The sequence below is a fragment of the Neopsephotus bourkii genome, unplaced genomic scaffold (genome assembly GCF_033783945.1).
Source record: "Neopsephotus bourkii isolate Nb327-2 ecotype Australia unplaced genomic scaffold, CSIRO-AGI_Nbou_v1 NB_196, whole genome shotgun sequence".
NCBI lineage: Eukaryota > Metazoa > Chordata > Aves > Psittaciformes > Psittacidae > Neopsephotus > Neopsephotus bourkii.
The window spans coordinates 13,488,065-13,507,368 of NW_026900709.1; the positions used below are offsets into that span (position 1 = coordinate 13,488,065).

General features: G+C 37.8%; 1 protein-coding gene across 1 annotated transcript in view; it reads right to left on the minus strand.

Annotated features, from left to right (window-relative positions):
• COL28A1 (collagen type XXVIII alpha 1 chain) overlaps positions 1 to 19,304 on the minus strand; it is a 31,976-nt gene that overhangs the window by 3,569 nt on the left and 9,103 nt on the right. Inside the window, exons 13-31 of the mRNA XM_061343089.1 lie at positions 17,772 to 17,840; positions 15,627 to 15,695; positions 15,128 to 15,196; positions 14,973 to 15,041; positions 13,771 to 13,839; positions 12,422 to 12,493; positions 11,752 to 11,820; positions 11,514 to 11,585; positions 10,534 to 10,602; positions 10,067 to 10,135; positions 8,022 to 8,090; positions 6,836 to 6,904; positions 6,086 to 6,154; positions 5,027 to 5,095; positions 4,249 to 4,317; positions 3,319 to 3,399; positions 2,424 to 2,459; positions 1,233 to 1,269; positions 544 to 1,101 (exon numbers count right to left, since the gene is read on the minus strand). Of these exons, the coding sequence (XP_061199073.1) occupies positions 544 to 1,101; positions 1,233 to 1,269; positions 2,424 to 2,459; positions 3,319 to 3,399; positions 4,249 to 4,317; positions 5,027 to 5,095; positions 6,086 to 6,154; positions 6,836 to 6,904; positions 8,022 to 8,090; positions 10,067 to 10,135; positions 10,534 to 10,602; positions 11,514 to 11,585; positions 11,752 to 11,820; positions 12,422 to 12,493; positions 13,771 to 13,839; positions 14,973 to 15,041; positions 15,128 to 15,196; positions 15,627 to 15,695; positions 17,772 to 17,840 (1,753 nt within the window). The remainder of the gene's footprint in view (positions 1 to 543; positions 1,102 to 1,232; positions 1,270 to 2,423; positions 2,460 to 3,318; positions 3,400 to 4,248; positions 4,318 to 5,026; positions 5,096 to 6,085; positions 6,155 to 6,835; positions 6,905 to 8,021; positions 8,091 to 10,066; positions 10,136 to 10,533; positions 10,603 to 11,513; positions 11,586 to 11,751; positions 11,821 to 12,421; positions 12,494 to 13,770; positions 13,840 to 14,972; positions 15,042 to 15,127; positions 15,197 to 15,626; positions 15,696 to 17,771; positions 17,841 to 19,304) is intronic.

A 19,304-nucleotide genomic window follows, 5' to 3' on the forward strand; every position in this document is an offset into this window, starting at 1 on the left:
TCTAAGATTATTCCATATTCTCTGGACTGTGGCTTTTATATGGCGCAAATTGACCAGCATGTAAGTCCTCTATATGGTACAAAATACAATGAACTTACCTAAAGGGATTCATCTGAGCTTAGTAACAACTACTAGTTGGTAGTGGGAAAATAACTACTTGCCTTACTCATGTGAATAACCCAATGAAAACAGGTTATTTCCCAGTAGAAGTGATTAAGTAGAATTGACTCCAGTGGGTTTTATTCTGGTTTCCAGTCCATAAGATTTATAGTGCACTTATTCTGCTTTAGAAAGTTAGTTTATGCAGATGTTTTCTTACACTGTAGATGAAATCCCCTTATTGGCGTGATGTATCATCGCCCTTTAGTGTAACTCCTCAAAAGGAGAGAATTTGTTTCTCTAGGTTCCTATTACTTTGCACCTTGTAACTAATCCTGATCATTATCAAAACATAACATGTCCCCAAAGATAATGATTCCCCTCACCCTGCCCTGTTTTGAGAAGCATCAGATACAAAGCAGAATAAAACTGCAATGAACACACCTGGAAGGGTATTGAAGTCATCAATGAGATACATGTGTTCTCTGTCTGGATCTGAAGCAATCAGATTTAGTTCACGCACAAACTCAGCCTGTGTTGGATCTGAAGTATTTACAATTCCTATTGCATACATTTCGATGTTTGCTGCGTGAGCCTCTCGAACAACAATATCTAGTTTTACAGCTTCTCTTTTGTCTGCTTGGCCATCCGTTAGCACAATCGCTACTTTTCTCACTCCTGTTCGAGCACCAAAAAATCCTTCCTGGGTTGCTTTACGGATAGCAGTTCCTGTGTAAGTGCCTTCTCCCATGTACTGCATTTTTCTAATTGCTTGCTTAACATCCTGTTGAGTTGTATACTTGCTGAGACCAAATTCTAGCCGAACTTCTAAACTGTATAACACCAGGCCAATTCTGGTAGCATTTCTGCCTACTGTTACTCTGTCTACTAAAGCAGTTACAAAGTCTTTGATAATCTCAAAATTTTCTGGTCCCACACTCTCAGAGCTGTCAATCACAAGTACAAGCTCCATAGGAATTTCCTTGCATTTAATACCGCAACCTGCAAAGGAAAAATAAAAAAACCAGATCATGATGACTGGACTTGGGATCCTTTTGGAAAGGAGAAGAATGTAAATGTAACAGAGAAAAAAAGAAATAGAATCTGCAATTAAGAATTTCCTGAGTACTTACCGCATATCTCTTTAATTAATTTAATTATATCTTCTCTCTGGATATGAAAAATGTAAGGTATTTTACAATTTACATCTTTCAAAATAGCTGTAATATTGACACTACCAAAGATTTTGTTTATAATAAATACCCGCATTCTACAGGGACTTTAAAAATAAATCTGACTGTTTAACTTTCAAACCTGACCTTCCAAGCTTGGCATGAGTCCCACAATTTACAATGAACTATTTTATATGGCATATGAGAATCATTAATTTGACATCTTAGTAATACCTCTATGTAAAACAATTAACTACCGTTACTGTAAACAATGTTTTGTGATGATTTTGTTCTTGTTAAAACTTAAAGTCAGTACCTATTCATATTTTAGCATCTGAATAATATAGATTTGCCTTTAAATGTGTTGGGAGTGGAGAAATAGACCCAGTTTCAGGAAGCATATTGCTCATAGTGAGCTGGCATATCAAAGAGAGTGCAACATAGAATGGAACTGGGATTTATGAACCCTGCTGTATCTGGCCCACTGCATCACCCAGCTTTCAACAGCACAAAAAAAAAAAGCTGCTGCCACCAGAGCTGTCTGTTCAGAGAAGTGATAGCTTCTGTGATGTGCAGACAAAGTGTTTCTCATTATTAGAACAATCATTTGTTATATTTTTTTAAATGCATGATGGGTCTCATTTGGCATTGAGTCAGTATTTCAAATGCAACCTTTTGCTACTGCTGCTCAGCTTCCATCATAAACTTCAGTAGTATTTTTAGACTCACTGACATGCTTCACTGAATTTGGGTCTGGTGCAGTTCAGGCTTAGCAGAAATGTAACTGAGTTTTTAGCGTGATAGACCATGACAGGTTTGAAGATCTTTGCTCTTTAGACTCTCAAATACTTAAAAAAAAATTAATATTTCTTGCAACAGGTGCTCACCTGGGTCATCTATCACTAACTGTAAAAGAACACATAATAGAAAAACACCTAACATCATCAGGAATTTTAAACTGCATTTCAGCATAAAGCAGCTGAGAAAAAAAGTCAGAAACATTTGCATGGCTTATTTCTATATTATTACTGAAATGACTTCAAGTCAGAAAGCTCTTTCCAAAATAATTAACATAGGATACATTTAATCTGAAAGTATTGTCTATTGTTTATATCTTGCTGTAATGGGATTTAAAGAATGGAATTTGCTTACTGTTAGGCCTTGCTCTCCCTTTGGTCCAGTTTTGCCCTGCAACAGTGATTGTTAATTAAGCTATTGCAATTAGTTAGTAACACTGTAATTCAGAATATGACTTCATCAATACCATTATTAGAACAATACTTGGCCAATAAGAACTTTGGCTAGAAGAATCATGTTCTTGTGGTATTACCTTGTGTGTGCAATATCTACAACCTCCTAAGGTGGTGAGGTTTTCATGGGAATTGGATGACCTCAATCTTCCACTGGATCATTGTTTGTCAGTTCACATTAGAAACGGATAATCTGTGCAAAGCTTTCATGTCTGCCATGTTGTGTTTGTTTCCTTTCTCAAGAAAGGAGGTATTACTGTAGACTTGTCTGAAACGAGGTATGAATGATCAGAGTTCTGCTTCAGTGTATGTGAGTCTAATAGCGCCAGTGTCAGGGCAAGAATGGCAATGGTGTTTATGTATCCCTGCTTAATAATATGCAAATGTCATAACAGACGGGCACCTCATTTTGCTTTCCAGCTTTTGGGGACCTGCCCTTCAGCAGAAGTTACTATTTTGCTTCCCTTCATCTGTTCTTCAGCTTTGATGGAAAGTCCAAGCTACAGTTACTTGATAGACATGGAATAGAATTGCATAGTTTTGTCTTAAAACATGGAAATTGTCTTTCACTGCCTTAAGAAAGAGACCACGTCTTTCTCAAGATGTGGGAAATGGGATATTTATCTGGGAAATGTGGTATTCAGCATGGAAATGTCTTTTCTATGCTTTAAACAATTTTTATGCTTTCAGTTCATGAAATATTTCAGATTGTATGCAGTTATATGGCAAGCACACAAACCACAGCTTCACTTCTAATCAGTTTAAGAAAACAGACATGATAAACTTGAGTTACTCACAGGTTCTCCAGATAATCCAGGGTCACCCACATCACCTTTTTCTCCTTTTTTCCCCTTTTCACCTGTAGCTCCTCGATCTCCCTTTAAAACCATGTTGGTAAGCAGACAGAAAGTGTATGCCAGTTTTTACTACACTTCGCACATTTCTCTCTAGCTGCCCTTGTTGAATTCGCCTTTAGCTTCTGACATGAGTTAGAAATCTTTTTTGGACATTCTTTAAATCAATTTATATTTGTGAATTTTGTGAATAACTTGTAGTATTGGCTAAGCATTTTAATGGGAAAAATAGCAGACAGAGTTTGAACATTAAACCATCTCAAACAAGTACGTGCAGACAGAGCTGTTTCATGGGATATTGCATGATGGCCATTATTATCTGTGTCTGAGAAAAACAAGATAACAGTAAGGAAATTTAGAAGAAAGACAAGCATGTAATTGGAATAAATAATGTAAAGGTCACTCTGAGAAACCTTTTGGCCGAGAAAAAGTCTTTGGGGTAACAAACAGATGAATTAGTGCCTCCTGGTTTGATTTTCAGTAGGTTATGGGACTTCGTACAGCCTTTCTGAGCTGATATGATCACATCCAAAAGCCGATTCCAACCCATATTTCTCATTTTCTTAACATTGACGTAGTCCCCAGATTTTCCAAAGTGGGTGGGTAAAAGAAAGACACCGATTTTAGATCTAATATCAATATTTCGTCAAGTTGCACTAGAAGGTAAGCCTCATATGATATTAAAATAAGCAACACTGAAAGGGATGCTGGTATAAAATGTTAAAATGTGAATCATGTGAATTACTGGGGTTTTCCCAAATCTCCATTCTTTTTTCACAGAATTCACATACCCTCAATGAGAGCTGACTGCAATGAGCATTTTTAGTATGTTGGCTTCAGTCTAGGACTTCATCTCTGATTTAGATAGCATACCTTCTGTCCCAAAAGCCCATCTCCAGGGGGGCCTCTTGGTCCTGGCATTCCTTGAATTCCTTGTTCCCCCTGATGATAATCCAGGTAGTGATATTAACCCTTTGTGTTAATCATTCATCATGCATTAATTTTAAATTTCAAAGAAAAAGTGTTTCAAACTGCATTTTAACAAGTGTCTTGATACACTTGGGGCAACAGGTTATTGAGTTAAGTTACATTTCTGAAATGCTCCATAAGGATATATATTGAAAAACTCCATTACCACTACTAGTTCTAATTCTCCTGTTCCCCCTTTCTATACTATTTTATTTGTTATCATTCCTCCTTTCTTATTTCTGTCTTGAGTCTGTGTCACCTGGGAAAAATTGATATTGCACATAGATTCAGGAGACTCTCTACCATAGGTGGTAGTTTACATAACTACTTCACATTGCCTCTGTGGGCATGAGACTTGGGGAAGAGGAAATGGCATTTTTAATTTTATAAGGCTATGTTTCACTGATAAAGGATGTCCCTGCTTCCTCATTCCTCAATACACATGTCCTTGGGCTTCTTGTTTACAGCTTGTCCCTGCTTCCTCATTCCTCAATACACATGTCCTTGGGCTTCTTCTTTACAGCAGTAGTGACAGAACATACTTTCTAGGTGCTCATGTTTCCTTCTCATTTTCTCGCCTGAGGCTCTCCTCATAAAAGAAAAAAATGTGAAATCTCCTTAACACTGCTGCTCAGACTGACCACTGAACCCAGGTTAAATATTGAAGACAGAGTCCTTTTACCTTAATTCCTTGAATACCTTCACCTGGAGGTCCCAGAGCACCCGGTGGCCCTGGGCGTCCGATGGCTCCCTAGAGAGAAACCCTGCATATGTTAAATACAATATTCATAATAAAAATACACAATAAATTGTTACACCAACATGTAATTTCCTGTCCATCCTCTACCAAATTGATGCCCTTTTATAAGGAGTGAGGATAAGACTGCTCTAGCTGACAAAGTCTCTTTTTACCCTTTATCAGACTATTAAAATCCAGTTCATACTTCAAAGAAATCACTCAGGGCTTAATGCTCATTGAGTATGAACAGCCTTGCTAATAGAGATATATGTTGCACTGAAGGATGGATTGTATTGGTGGGACATTTGCGACTGAATTAAGATTTAAGAGAGGATTCTTATTGTTGTGTTATCTTTCATCTCATTTAAGCTTACACAGTAAGCCCTATAGAGATACATATTAATGCGGCATTCATAATAAACTTGTTGCTAGTTGATAAGCTAGTTTTCAAAAGAACTGTAGAGAAAATATTTCAGTTCCATGTTATTCATAGGAAGCAATTAAGACCCACTTAGCACAATATTAATTTTATACTTATTCCAGTATCCCTGCATGAAATTCTCCGTTTCCCTATTTGTAAGGATCCTGTGCACATGCAAGTCCTTGGGACTAACCCTGGCTGAGGAAGCGCTTAACCACTGGTTACTTCTGGACCTAGCCTTCATGCCAATGTGAACTGAATCTCTGGGACCAATAAGCCGCATTGTGCAGGTAATACATTATTATGGGGAAAAGTCTTTGCATTTCACCTTGTTCAATTTATTTATGCTTACATTCTAAAACAGTTCATTGTATTAATGGCCTTCTAAAGCTGAGCTATAGGAGTATAAGGGTTTCCAAGCTGGGAGGTTTCATAGTGAAAATTTCCTGGCCTATGTCATCGTCCTTTTTCCAGGGATTAGTCATCATATTGGTTATTAGATCATTATTGGTTTACTTTTTACAGTAAAAAAGAGGAATTAATTCTAGAAGATAAGAGACATAATTGTTTAAATGGCTTACTTTTGATCCTGGCAGGCCTTCTCCTGGGGGACCTGGGAGACCAACTGGTCCTCTACTACCGGGATCACCCTGAAAGTTGATACTTTAAAAAATAAGTAGTGAATACCAAAGTTTAATTTATCTATAGATACCAGCATCTGTTGTACTTAAATGAGGCAAAGAGAGGAGAATTACTGAACAGCACAGTGCAAGTCTAAACAATGCTAACCCATGAATATTGCAGTCAGGACAAGAAAGTTATTTGGGATAAACAGTAGTCAAAACATCTTCAAGACATGTACAGTCAATTATGCAATAGTTACATGGGAATTAAAATTCCCATATTATAAAATGAGCTCCATGTTCCCTAAACCAAAAATGAAAAAGTTTTTGCTTCCTGCCTGTCATTTGAATCAGACTATGTGTTCACATTGGCACTGTTCTAGCTTTTTCCTATCAGTGGCTTCATATAGGAGTTTGAGGTGAGTGGAAAAAAAGATCTAAATAATTTTAAGAGACATTAATTATATTTAAACAGCTGTAGTCAATCCTTCAATTGCCTGTATATATCCAATAATCCTGAAATCAGCATCAAGATGAGTTCTGAAATGGAACTTGAAGATCTTCTATGTAACCTACCTTTTATATACTGACAGGTAAGTTAAAGCTGGATTAAAAAGGTATTCTGACTGTGACCTATAGGTAGAAATTACATCTGCATGAAGTGGAGTGCACACATGCATTTACTTTTCTAGAAGTTGAAGTCTGTACCTTAGGTCCTGGTAGTCCAACTCCATCTGGGCCTTGTTCACCAGGAATCCCAGGAAGGCCTGGCAAGCCCTGAAATTATATGCACATGCAGAATATAATTTATGGCTATATTGACTACATGTTTTTGTTAACATTAATATGGTAATATCTTGAATATATTGCCTTTTAGTGGTATCACTGTGGTCTACAATTGATTAAATTCCACTCTAATAAGCCAGACATGGTGCCAGTGGCATTTGCATATGTGTTGCCTGTCATGCAGAAGGCTTGCATGCGTTTGGAGACAGAGGAGTCTGATCTGGAGAGGCAGGTGCAGAAGCAATTCTTCATTGGATTGCACAAAAATCTTAGGAAGTATTATAAATTGAATTCCAATTTCCATTTGACATTGTTCTTTCTTCCTCAGTGTGGCAACTGCATGCCTTTTTACCATTGTCTTTAGCATAGATAAATGGTAGTGTGTCACCAAACTCCCTGATTCTAGCCAGCGATCTTCCAGGGACTTCCTTACTGTACAGCCATACACTTCATTACTGTACAGGGCTGGTGGAGCACACTGTCAAGCAGACTAGATACATGAGGCCAGTGCTGCATACATGTGCAAGGAAGTGAGAGGAAGAAACCTTTTCTTTTTGTATCCTTTTTGCAGGGATTCATCACATTTACCAGTAAAGATCTCTCTAAAGGGCTGTAAAGCAGATCAGTTCTTTGCCACACTTCCAAAAACCTGATGAACAGAACTGAGGATGGTTTGCTGTTCTGTCTCTTTTGACAGTAATCGCTTTTTTAGTGGTTCTGGAATGTGTGTGGACACAGCCACTTAGCTGTACTATATTCTCCTATTTGGGAATGAATTCTGTTTGGCTGGGGAGAAGACAGTATCCCGCATCAAGACATTGAGAGAACCGATTGAAACATGAGTGATATTATAGCAAAAAATATTCCCACTTGGAATATTTTACATTGTGTAATCAGGAGAAGTGGAGGACATGGAAGATCTTGGACTATTTCATTGGGAGATTTCTTTTTCTTTCTATGCTGAAATGCATTTCCATAGTTAAGGAGCTTTTTTAGACTTTCAGAGCAGCAAATGTTTTCTAGCATGTCAGCCATGTAGGCAAGCACTTTGGTGTAGCACCAATTTGTTCCCAATTCACATAAAAAAAAAAAATGTCTATAAACTTACAGGTGGGCCAGGAAAACCATCTCCTTTTGGCCCAAAGGGCCCAGGTGGTCCTGGAAGGCCTCGGTCACCCTGATAAAGGCAGGAAAAACATGGGGTGAGTGCCAGAACCATTGCTAGCAGGAAATTTTCCACAAAAGTGAAACTTCTTTGGCAAATGTACTGTACTTTGATTTTATCTATCTGCTAATGTATTTTACTATCTGAATGATTAGTGTAGGTTATTAATCCTGGACTAAAACTGGGATATTTAATAGCCTGAGGATTTACAGGACCTTTCATTGCTAAGCCACTAATTTGAATCATTTTCAAGAGCTCTGTCTTGAATGACTTCAGTTGCATTTCCCATAATTTTATCACACTTATTATTATTCCACCTTTGGGAGAACAAGCTCGAGTTGACAGACAGCCAGAAGTCTAGCATGGGAACTGAATTACTCAGTAGCTGCTTTATGTAATTCTTATAACTGAAGATAGATAAACTGCTGCAGAGTACTGGGAAACCTCCACAGCTCTGCACATGCTGTGTGTTTGTGTGGTGAGACAAAGGATGTAGAGCAGAGTACAACAATGGTTTGTGTGACCAATTTTAAAACTGTTGTTTTCTATCACAAGGTTCATGTCTGGTTTTGTTCCTACAGATCTGTATCTTCCTATAACACTGCAGAACCTCATTAAAGCTATTGAGTGTAACAGGTGCTTCCTATTGGAGATGTACAATTAAGCTCCTTTCATGGATCCAGACAGCTGGAGTATCTCAGGAAGAAATTTATCAAGGAAACTAAGAGGACTTTAATCCTCCCACCCATACTGGATGGTGCACTGAGTTGCTCAGAGTTACAACTGGATGGAGGATCATGATTATGTTTGTCCCTGTAGATACCAAAATATGGGTATGAATAACAGCAGCAAGCGAAGACCCATGAAAAATAATTTAAAAAGTGAGACTGTAAGAGGTTTTGCCTTGTACAGCTTAGTGCAGATATGTGTCTGTGAGTGAAGCAACAGCAAAACCACTGATACTGACAAAGACAGCAAAAGTGAAGAGCATAGTCACAGAATCATGCAGTGCTGCCCATTGAAAGACTTTTGGGGACTTAAGGCTGAGAGAGAGAGACTTGCAACTCTTGGCAAAGGACCTGCTTCCTGTTGATGGATGCCTGTTGGATACCCAGAAATAGGACAACATGAAGTGCTCTGAATTAAATGAACTGTACCAGAAAATTATTCCATCATCATCATTATTTTCCCCGATGGAAAAAAAAAAAGGATCTTGAAAACCATTAACTGGTCAGAAAGGGCTAGAGATTGTTCCATGTTTCTCATGATTCTGTTGCTGCATTCAGTTCACTCAAAGAGCAAGGGATAAGGGCTCTACTCAAAAGTACTAAAACATTCACCAGGTTAAAAAAAAAAAAAAAAAGTGGCAGGGATGTGGTTTATTTTGAGAAGCAAAGGTTTGTATGTCCCAGCTTTCTTGCTATTCAAACAAAAATCCACCTGGAATGATGAGCAGCTTACAAAAGTTGAATCTAGGCAACCCTGAGGCAGTACTAGAGAAGTGCTAGAGAGAAGTCCTTAGAGATTAGCTACTTGTTAACATACTTTTTCCATTATCTAAGGCATCTCTTCTCATATTGCCAGTTTGACCCATGTCCTGGTACCTTTTTGGGGGTCTGTGGATTTCCATGTGTCAAAATTAGGAACAAAGCAAAGGAGCCTGCCTGAGAAATAGCTATGCTTTACAGGTAGACTGTTGTAAACACATAAATCAGGTGTTCACTCTGCATTCACCCCTCAATTAAACCCAGTAATTTTTCTCCTAGTTCTCTGCCACGAAAGTTTATGGTTCAAGGAATCTGGAAGATTGACTATCCATGGTTTTCTGGCTCTGCAAATTGTTATACTTCGCCACCATTGTCCAACAAACACATTAAGAACTGTAATGAACAAACACTTGGCCATGCTAGGCAATTTGCTGTTGCTTATTGAAATCCTGCCTTATTTCACAGTTCTGTCAGAAATTAGTTTACCAATTTAGGAGCTACCTTTGCCCCAGGAAGCCCAAAACCTGGTTCTCCAATTGGTCCAGCAAGACCAGGTAACCCAATGTCACCCTGCAACAAAGAAAATATATATTCTAGTTATGTATCTTATTAAACACCAGCCACAGACTGTGGGTTTGGATTTCTGTTATACACATTTATATATATAAAATTAATAGCTAATTTTATTTATTGCCATTGCAAGCATAAACCACCAAAAGCAGAAGAAAGAAAAGTATTTTGATATCCAAGGTTGTCTAAAATAAAGAAATTAACATAGGTAGGCCACATCTCAGGCTGCATACAGTTAATACCAGGGTATGGTGGTAACTAGGCTGGATACAGTTCATAACTGTTCATTTTTAGTTGAGCTCATAAGGCTGAAATTATTTTCATGAATAATAGCATGGCCTACTTCACAGTTTTCACCCTGTGTTTATAAGCACTAGGAGCTGGAGTGTGGGTATTACCTTTGGTCCAGGCACAGCTCTTCCAGGAGGGCCTGGCATTCCAAGACGTCCTGGTGCACCAGGTTCTCCCTGTAGTGAAGGAGAGCAAAACCAATGGGTTTTTTTTGAAAGTGAGCATAAGCCTCTTGTAGAGAAAGCATTTATGTAATAATTTGTAACACTGCATTAAAATTCTATTAGAATTTCTAATATTCTATTCTATGTGGAGTGAAATCTAACTACTTGAAGAATTGATGAAAAGGTTGATTCTGATTTCTTAATGGAAATGAGGTTCTTCTCAGTCACTGAACAAATGTATGTTTTTAGGAATCCCTTTCTAATGTATTTGAGACTTGGTCCAGCTCATCCAGCACTGCAGACTTCCTGCCCAGCTGTGCAGGTCTACTGAAAACACATATTTTTCTGTTAGATTTTTATAAATAGTTCTTTCAGTGTGCTTTTTCACCCCTATTTTTCCTCTTCTGGAAGATAGGGGTAAAATACCTATTTCAAAGAGTGTGTGGAAATACACACTCTTGTGTGTATAGATAGCAGAAGACTTCATATGAAAGTGGAAGACAAACCTGGAGTAGTCCTTCTCTCACTTTCAGTGAGTACTGAGTGTTTGAATAGCAGCTCCAAATCCTTAAGAGTATATCAGCCATGATTGAGTGTAAGGGAAAATAAAGTGCTGTCACATATGTATATGCCATATATCATCTAGCTTCCTAAATATCTCATCATAAAAATACCAGTATTAGTGTCCCTTAACTTTTTTCAAGCTGACAGGGAAGCAATATGTTAAATGCAGTTTATTTAAAAATCCTTCTAGATGTTTTTAGGGATCACAGTGCACCTTGCTAAGAGAAGCCATCGCTGAATTTTATTTTAATTATCTTTTAAGAAGCAAGTTAATTCCAGGACAGTTTTTTCCAAGACCTAGAACAAAGCACAGGTTTAGGTGCCTATATTATACACACATAATGTGGTAATAAACCTACTTTAGCTCCAGCAGGTCCAGGCACTCCGGTTGGTCCTGTTAATCCACGTATTCCTCTCTGACCTTGATCTCCCTACAAAAATAGAGAAGACATGTCACATACCAAATAATATTAAGAATGTGTTAACTGAAATTAGTTGTAAGTATCAGTGAAAGACAGTGAAATTCTGTCTTCTACCTGGTGCACATAAAATCATAGAATCATAGAATAGTTAGGGTTGTTAGTAAGAAATTCTTACCTTTTCCCCCTGTATTCCAATCCCTGCAGGACCTTCAGGACCTCTAAGACCAGGTAAACCTGGTTCACCCTTGAACAGAAATCAAAGCAGCATTTCAGAGTACCGTATAGACATGGTGCAAGATCAACTCTGTATTCACTTGAATAAGCTCATTAAAATCATAGATCTTTCAGAGTCAGTGGCAAAACTCCCATTGATGTCAGTGGACTCAGGATTTTCTTTCCATATTCAGAAGCAACCATTGTAAAACTCTGTGTGGAATGCATGAAGTGGCATGTATGTAATCTTTAACTGTGTGGCGTTTCTGAATTTAGGAAAATACCCTGGTTGGAAGGCTATGAAAGGATGCCTCAAGCCATTCTAGTCATTTCCCTTCTGACTTGCAGGGCACTTTGTGGATTAAAAAGACCCCAGAACTGTAAGCAAGATAAGATACGTGCCTGTCCCCTTTCCACCCTCCACCCCCCCACCCCCCCCCAAAAAAGAAAAACTTTTACCTAAAAAAGTATGTTTGAACGAATTTCTCCCTCTCTTGGGGCCCCCCCCCCAAGTGTGCTACTTTTCCCCTTGTCCATGAACACTCTCTCTTCTAGGTTTGGGTATCAGCACAGGGAGAACAGTAGAAATGCTTGGAGGGAAACAGGTAGGCTGCAGAAAGAGATGAACCAACCTTTTGTCCTGGGGCTCCATCTTCTCCTGGAAGACCAGGCAGACCTGCCAGTCCTGAAAGGCCTGGCTCACCCTGATACAAATAAAAAGTAAGTCCTTCTATTAAATGCAGACTTGGTACTATTCTTTCTCTGAATTAAGGAAATCTATCTTTAAAAGTTCACTTAACTGTGTTTATAGCAAACATTTATGCGTATGAACCCAAATCTTGCTGGTTTTTAATCAAGACAACTCTCTCATATCTGAAACAATCCTATTGTCAGATTGTTTGAACTGTAAATTTCATTCATGCAGTTGATATTATTAGCTAATAATGCTGCAGATTATTCTTAAAAAATAATGCCATAATTTAATGAAGTGGCAGCACTTGAAGTAAGTATCAGATAGAGCCGACTGTGACACGATGATTGACATTTTGCTGGTGAGTATCAGTGCAAATCTATTAATGGTAGTAGAATTCTTATCTGATTATTTCTCTAAGGTTCAAGAGCTTCACATGATTATAGATGAAATAAGATAATTTGGTGTCAAATATGTTCACTCAGCATTACCATATTTTGTGAAAGTAAAGAAATTGAAGAGTTTCTTTCCTTTTCCAACCTGTGTCCCAAATCCCTAATGAACAAAAGCAAAACCAGGATATCCCTGTGTCTTTCTTTCCTTTTCCAACCTGTGTCCCAAATCCCTAATGAACAAAAGCAAAACCAGGATATCCCTGTGTCATTCCACTATCTCAAAAGTTCTTTTTCATCTATTCCCATATTTTATGTCAATATGGTTGTTAATGACATAGGGACTGGTTAATATCTTGGTCACTTTGGCACTCAGATAATCTAGTTACTTGCTTAGAGGAGAGTTTCCTCTCCTCTAAGCAAGAGTGCTTTTGGTCTCATATCATGGCTTGTGTCCCATTTGAAGGTATGAGGGTGTAGCTGCTGCTCTGTTTACATCCTATCCTGTATGGAAAGGGAAGAAGCAGCATGATAACGACTGTTCAGTGCTTTTTTTCACCAGCTCTGGCTATAGTTGAGCTTACTCTGGGAAGTGTGAGTTCTGGCAACTGTTCAGTATTCTTGATGGTATTCTGGACAGAACTTTAGCTGAGCTGTATGCAAGTCTGACTTGAGCACCAGCCAGGCAGGTAGAAATTTTCAGTCACTACTTTTGTACAGAACTGGGGTATTTAAAATGTTCCTATTTCTGGAGGTTATTGAAAGTCTGTGGTAAAAATTTTGAAGACCAAGAAGCTAAATTTTATTTCTAAATAAAGCCTACAGAAAGGATACTCAGGAAAAACAAAACTTCAAGTTCAAATAAATAAATAAATAAATTCCTCTATTAACAATGTACCTTAGAACCAGGTTCTCCAATACCTCTTTCTCCTGGCACTCCAGTCTCTCCTGGCAAACCTTGCTCACCCTGAAGCAGAAATTAGTTTTTAACAGCATTATAATAGAAAAATATAGAAGCATATTCTTGGGTGCTTTATTTAAAGACAGATTAGTCTTTAAATTCTTGAAGATTTTTGTCTTTAGTATGATGTGTTAAACAGTTGGGCACAAAGACTGGAAATCTGTATCATGATTTGAGCTGTCACCGAAAAGCTGTTGGTGGAAATGATCAATGCTGTAAATCTCTAATTATATGTCTTTTCCTGCCAAATTAGCTGGTATTTCAGGAGCGTATCTAACATCCAGAGACAATGCAGCCTTCTCTTTCTTTTTACCAGTGGTGAAGCATATCCCTGTACAATCACTTAAAATGCAAAAGGTGATCACTGATGTTGCAAAATACTTTACCTGGCAGGAACCCTTGACGCTTAGACCTCTAGTTCCTTTGTACTATGCTTTAATAGCTTTCAGTCATCCAAAACTTTCATCACTTCTTCCAGAAAATCACTTTACATCTTCAGTCCAAATACTTCAAGGGTGACATCTTTCATTAACAGTTCTGTATTTTGCTGATCAGTCAAGACTAAATTATTCTGCTAGTTTTCTTAACTGCTATATGCAGTAAATACACAAAGCCAGGTGTGACAACAGGCAGCAGAAGTAACAAGGTAGGTAGCAGGTCTGTAAGGTATGTATATTACCTTTCTGGAATGGAAACAGTACAGTGAGGATGAAAGATGATATTGAAATTTTGGTGCTGTTCCGTGTAAAGTGTTAACTACTTTTTGGAATTGACTCAATACATCTGCATCTGATATGATGAAACTGCAAATTCAAGGCAGACAACCCTTCCTATGGAAATGTATTGGACAAAGTGCAGTTCACTATCTGGTATGCAGTACCTCAAAGGTTCTGTGGTGAACCAGGCCAAAACCTAACTAGATAGCTATGGCATTGGTTTATCAAGACTTTTCAATGGAGTAGGATCTGCTGTACAGTTTGATAACATTAATAAAGAAGATAATTTCCTGCAACTATGTCAACACTTAGATTGGTATTCAGCACTTTAACAAGGATAAGGATAGAGACAGAGCATTTCTTAATCAGGAAATACAATAGTAAAAACAGCACAGTATCTTTTAGTTCAGAAAACTCCCTAACCTTTGGTCCAGGTAGTCCCTGTCCTGGTAGCCCTCTGGAGCCAGGTGGTCCTTTTGGGCCCTCAACTCCCTGAAAAGATTAGTTAGTTATAAAAAAGAAAATATTATCTGTTATTACATGTTTAATGTGGGGTGAGGGGTAAGTGAAAACTGCACCTTCTCTCCTTGAATGCCAATTCCAGGTAATCCAATTGGGCCAGGTAAACCTGGAGGACCAAATTCACCCTGGCAAACAAAGTACAATTGCTTAGTTATGTAAAGATACAGAAACAATCTGGGAGAGCTCCTGTGTCAGTATATGCTGATTTAACTTCCCTTTAATCAGTGAAGCTGGGGATCTGACCCTTTGTCTTTCATATATGCATTTATTCCCTGCTGGTTCAGTGGCAAACAACTGCTAGTATCTTTATCCCTTTCTAAACCTTAATTTTCCCACAGAATCAAATGCTTTTTGTAACATTTCATATTTTAATATGAAGTGATGTTAAAATAGGTTGTGAGAGTTTATTTGGCATAAATCTCTCTACAAAATACCTTATTATCCAGGCCCTATTGTAGGGACCTTACCTCATTACACTTTTTGTTGTAAATATCAACCCTGTATTATGTAGATTTACTGGCACTTTGTTAACCTCCTGGTGTATTTACTGCTCACCTTTTCACCTTTTATGCTGATGCCTGGAAGTCCACGAGAGCCTTTTGGTCCGTCAAAACCACGATCTCCCTGCATGAAAAAATAATATGTTGTTCACTGTAGAAACACACATATGTTTTCTCTGAAGTAACTAGAGACACTGTTAGCTCTCTTGTTATGAAAATCAAAATAAGAACCCAGAAAATAGCTTCTGAATATTTTTTCTAGGATACCAAAGAGGTCATCTTTTCAAATGAGCTTGAAACTGCTAATGAAAGAGCTGAACAAGCTTTTTTTTATCTTTCTGCCCACCTCAATTGCTTAAGGTCCTGTCCTGCTTCCCCTCAAATCAATGGCAAAACCACAACTAACTTACATGTAAGCAGGGCTGAGTAATGAGACTAACACAAAGCTGAACTCTGCTTATTTGCCTAATGGGTTAATCTCATTGAAGTGTGGCAATGAGGATCTGGTTCTCACTAAGAATTTTGTGAGGATAAAGACCAGGCCAAACTGTATTGTTGCCTATTTCTAAAGGTCATTGTCTTTCTAAATGTTTATTTACAAAAACAGTACTCTTGGGGGAAATGCAGGCTACTAATAAGGACATAAATATTGTGCTTTCTTGTACTTCTGCTAATAAAACGTGTAAAGACAGATGTTAACTTGTGTAAATTGTCACAGAATCACCCAAGACAATGAAGTGATGTCCCAGACAGGTCTCTCCTCTCCCTAGTAACTGATTCCACCATTGTAACTTTGACTGCAGTACATTATGTGGATTTCTGTTTAAAATAACATCCTTTACTTCTGATGCCCTAGAACACCTGCCTTCATTTTCCTTTTTACTGAACTTTGAGCTTGTAGTAAAATTGTTCAGAAGAAAGCAACTGTAAAATTTACTTTAGATTAATAAATCACCTGTTTAAAATGTGTTTAAACCAGAGAGCTGACATACTTGGCCACTGTAAATAAGACCAGATATATGTATAGACTGTTGATACATGCTTGATGCCAGATTAGATTTGGCAGTAAAAAGTAGTGCATTTTAATGGAATCAAGAGTTCCAATAATGCTGGCAGACTTCCAATTTGATTATTTTATTCTTCTTATCTATCTCAGTTGCTCAATACTTGTGGCTAGATTATGCAGTCTTCTGTACTTGTTCCCACTGTGCATTGTGCTGCTGCTTATTAGCTGTGGTGTTTCTTCCCACATGAATTGGTATTTCAGTGGCAATGGAGTGATCACTAAATACTTTTTCTTCAAATCATTTTTTTGTTTGTTTTCATGCATGAGATCAGCTAAGCAAATACAAACCATCAACAATGAAGTTAGACAAGTCATATAATCATAAAATACATACTGGATGTTTTAAGATTCTGTGTTGCTAGCTGACCACAGTATTATGCTAAGCAAAACCACTAAGATTTTCAGTAAAGGGACATCTGGGGCCTGCATCTGTAAAGCAATTTTTTATTGTTTTGCTGACAAAAATTGCCTTGGTGCATGCATAGCCCATATACAAGCTGTGTCACTTTGTTACTGTAACCAAAGGTCAAAGTGACAACTTAGCCTGGGAATTGGTTTTCAGCAGTCAGCAAAAGGGATTAGCAGTGAGTCCATCCATGCAGGTGCAACTACTACTGTCACTACTTTCCTTGGATTCGAAAATTAGTAACAGCAGCTTTCTTTTCCCACAAACTGCATTTAGACTTCTCCTAAAGTGCATAAATTCATGGCTGAGGTATTTCAGAAGCTTAGAAGCCTGTCTTCAGTGACAGCAAAGATCTCTAAGGATTTAGAAAAGAGCATTAATAAACCCCTAAATTTTTCATCTGGGAATCATTTGTACAATATTTTATTTGAAGTCAGATGCTGGAGGTCGTTTTAAAATTATAGCTGGAATTCTTTTCAGGCTTAGATCCCAAAAATCAAGCATCAGGTGAATTAAATATCATCTTTACAGGCACCAATGGCTAGCTGTGTCTAGAAGTCATGTTTGGACCAACTGAATTCTACGAAATATATTGGGTTAATTGATGCCAAATTTTAATATTAAGTTAGAAGTTACTTTCTCAGATTCCTGTGTTTTCTATGGACTTGTTTTGGCATGTACTCATTTAATGGTGCTGCTCTGGTCTTAAAACTCTTCAACTGCTGTACCTTTGCTCCTGGAAGCCCTTCTCCTGGTGAACCTCTTTCACCTTGAACACCTTGTGGTCCTTGAGGCCCCTGTTAATGTATGTTTAAAATGGCTTAGAATATGTATTAATCACTCAAATCAAAAGCAGCGAGTTCTATGTCATTGTCAGTTTCAAGTACGTATTTAAATGTTAGTGTAGTTATAACTTGTTAAAAATAATACAGTAATATGATATTCACAGCGAATAAATGATGAGTATTCTGGCCTGCAGCAATAACAAGGCAGACAGTTTTACTTTTCTAGTTACTTATGAATCACAGGTTATGTACCTGAAGTTCCTATTGCTTATACTTTCTAAATCTTCACTCCCTAAACTTTAGTTTGTTTCACAAATTGTTACCAATCCTTATTAACATTACCAGTACAACCATAAGAGACAGGGAGAACCAGATTAAAGACCATGGACAGCAGTACTGAGGAGGTAGCTGTAGAGAAATCTGACTATAATTGGTGAAGGGAATAGTAACATGACTTTCTCTCTTTGAAAGCAGACCTGATAGGAGCACAAGGAGAAAATAAGGCAACTAAAACTTTTCACTAAATGGAAGTCCAAAACCTGTGCATATTGATCCTGCTCCACAGTGTGTTCCCACATCTTTATTTTTCCCTCTGGTTTATTCCTTGAGATTACACAAACACACCACAGAATGCCAGTAGATTTGGCTCTGCATAAATATGCTTCTGTTTCTTCAGAAGAGAGCTTCAGAATTATGCCTGGTAATGCTCTGTTCTGTGGGCTCTTCAATGAGACCTCCATCCTCTCCAGAGGGGTATTTTCAATCAGGCATAAGCTCAGTTTCCAAACTGTCTTTCTCTTTTTCCTGGGATCACCTCTTTTGAAATTATTATTACCTTTCCTTGTCTTATGAAAAAACTGCACAAAATTTTCCCCTTGTGGTTGCACTAGAGGTCTTTCAACCAAAAGTGAGTTTGAGTCTGCTGAATTGTAAACAGCTCAATAAAAGATGCTGTCTGACGCTTTGGAAAAAAGTAACCTTAAAATTGGTGTAATTGTTTTCTGAATTACCTCAAAGAGGTTGAGCTTACAGCCACCAGGAGGAGGAAGGGAAGGAAAAGAAGGAAGAGACTTCAGGGCCTAAACTGCTATAGAGTCTGAAAGTATATATATTTATATATATTTTTTAATTTCTCTTACTGTTATTTCTGTAAAGGCACTACTTGTCAAACTGTTACCTGTGACCGCCTATGCAATCTGAATATCTTTAAGAAGCTTGTTTAGGTTTGACTGTTTCTAATGTTACAGTGGTTGAAACGGAGTCTCTCCTTCAAAACCATGCTGATGTGAATGCTCTAATGATACTGAAAAGCAGTCAACTTTGAAGTTACCACATGCAGATTTGAATCTATTGGGAACAGGTTTATTTAAATATGTATGTGGTTTTGCATAAGGTGGTATTTTTCTTAGCTGTTTCAGAGATTAAGGTAATCAGAAAAGTTAAGGAACTGGAAACATTCTCTATTGAGGGAAATGA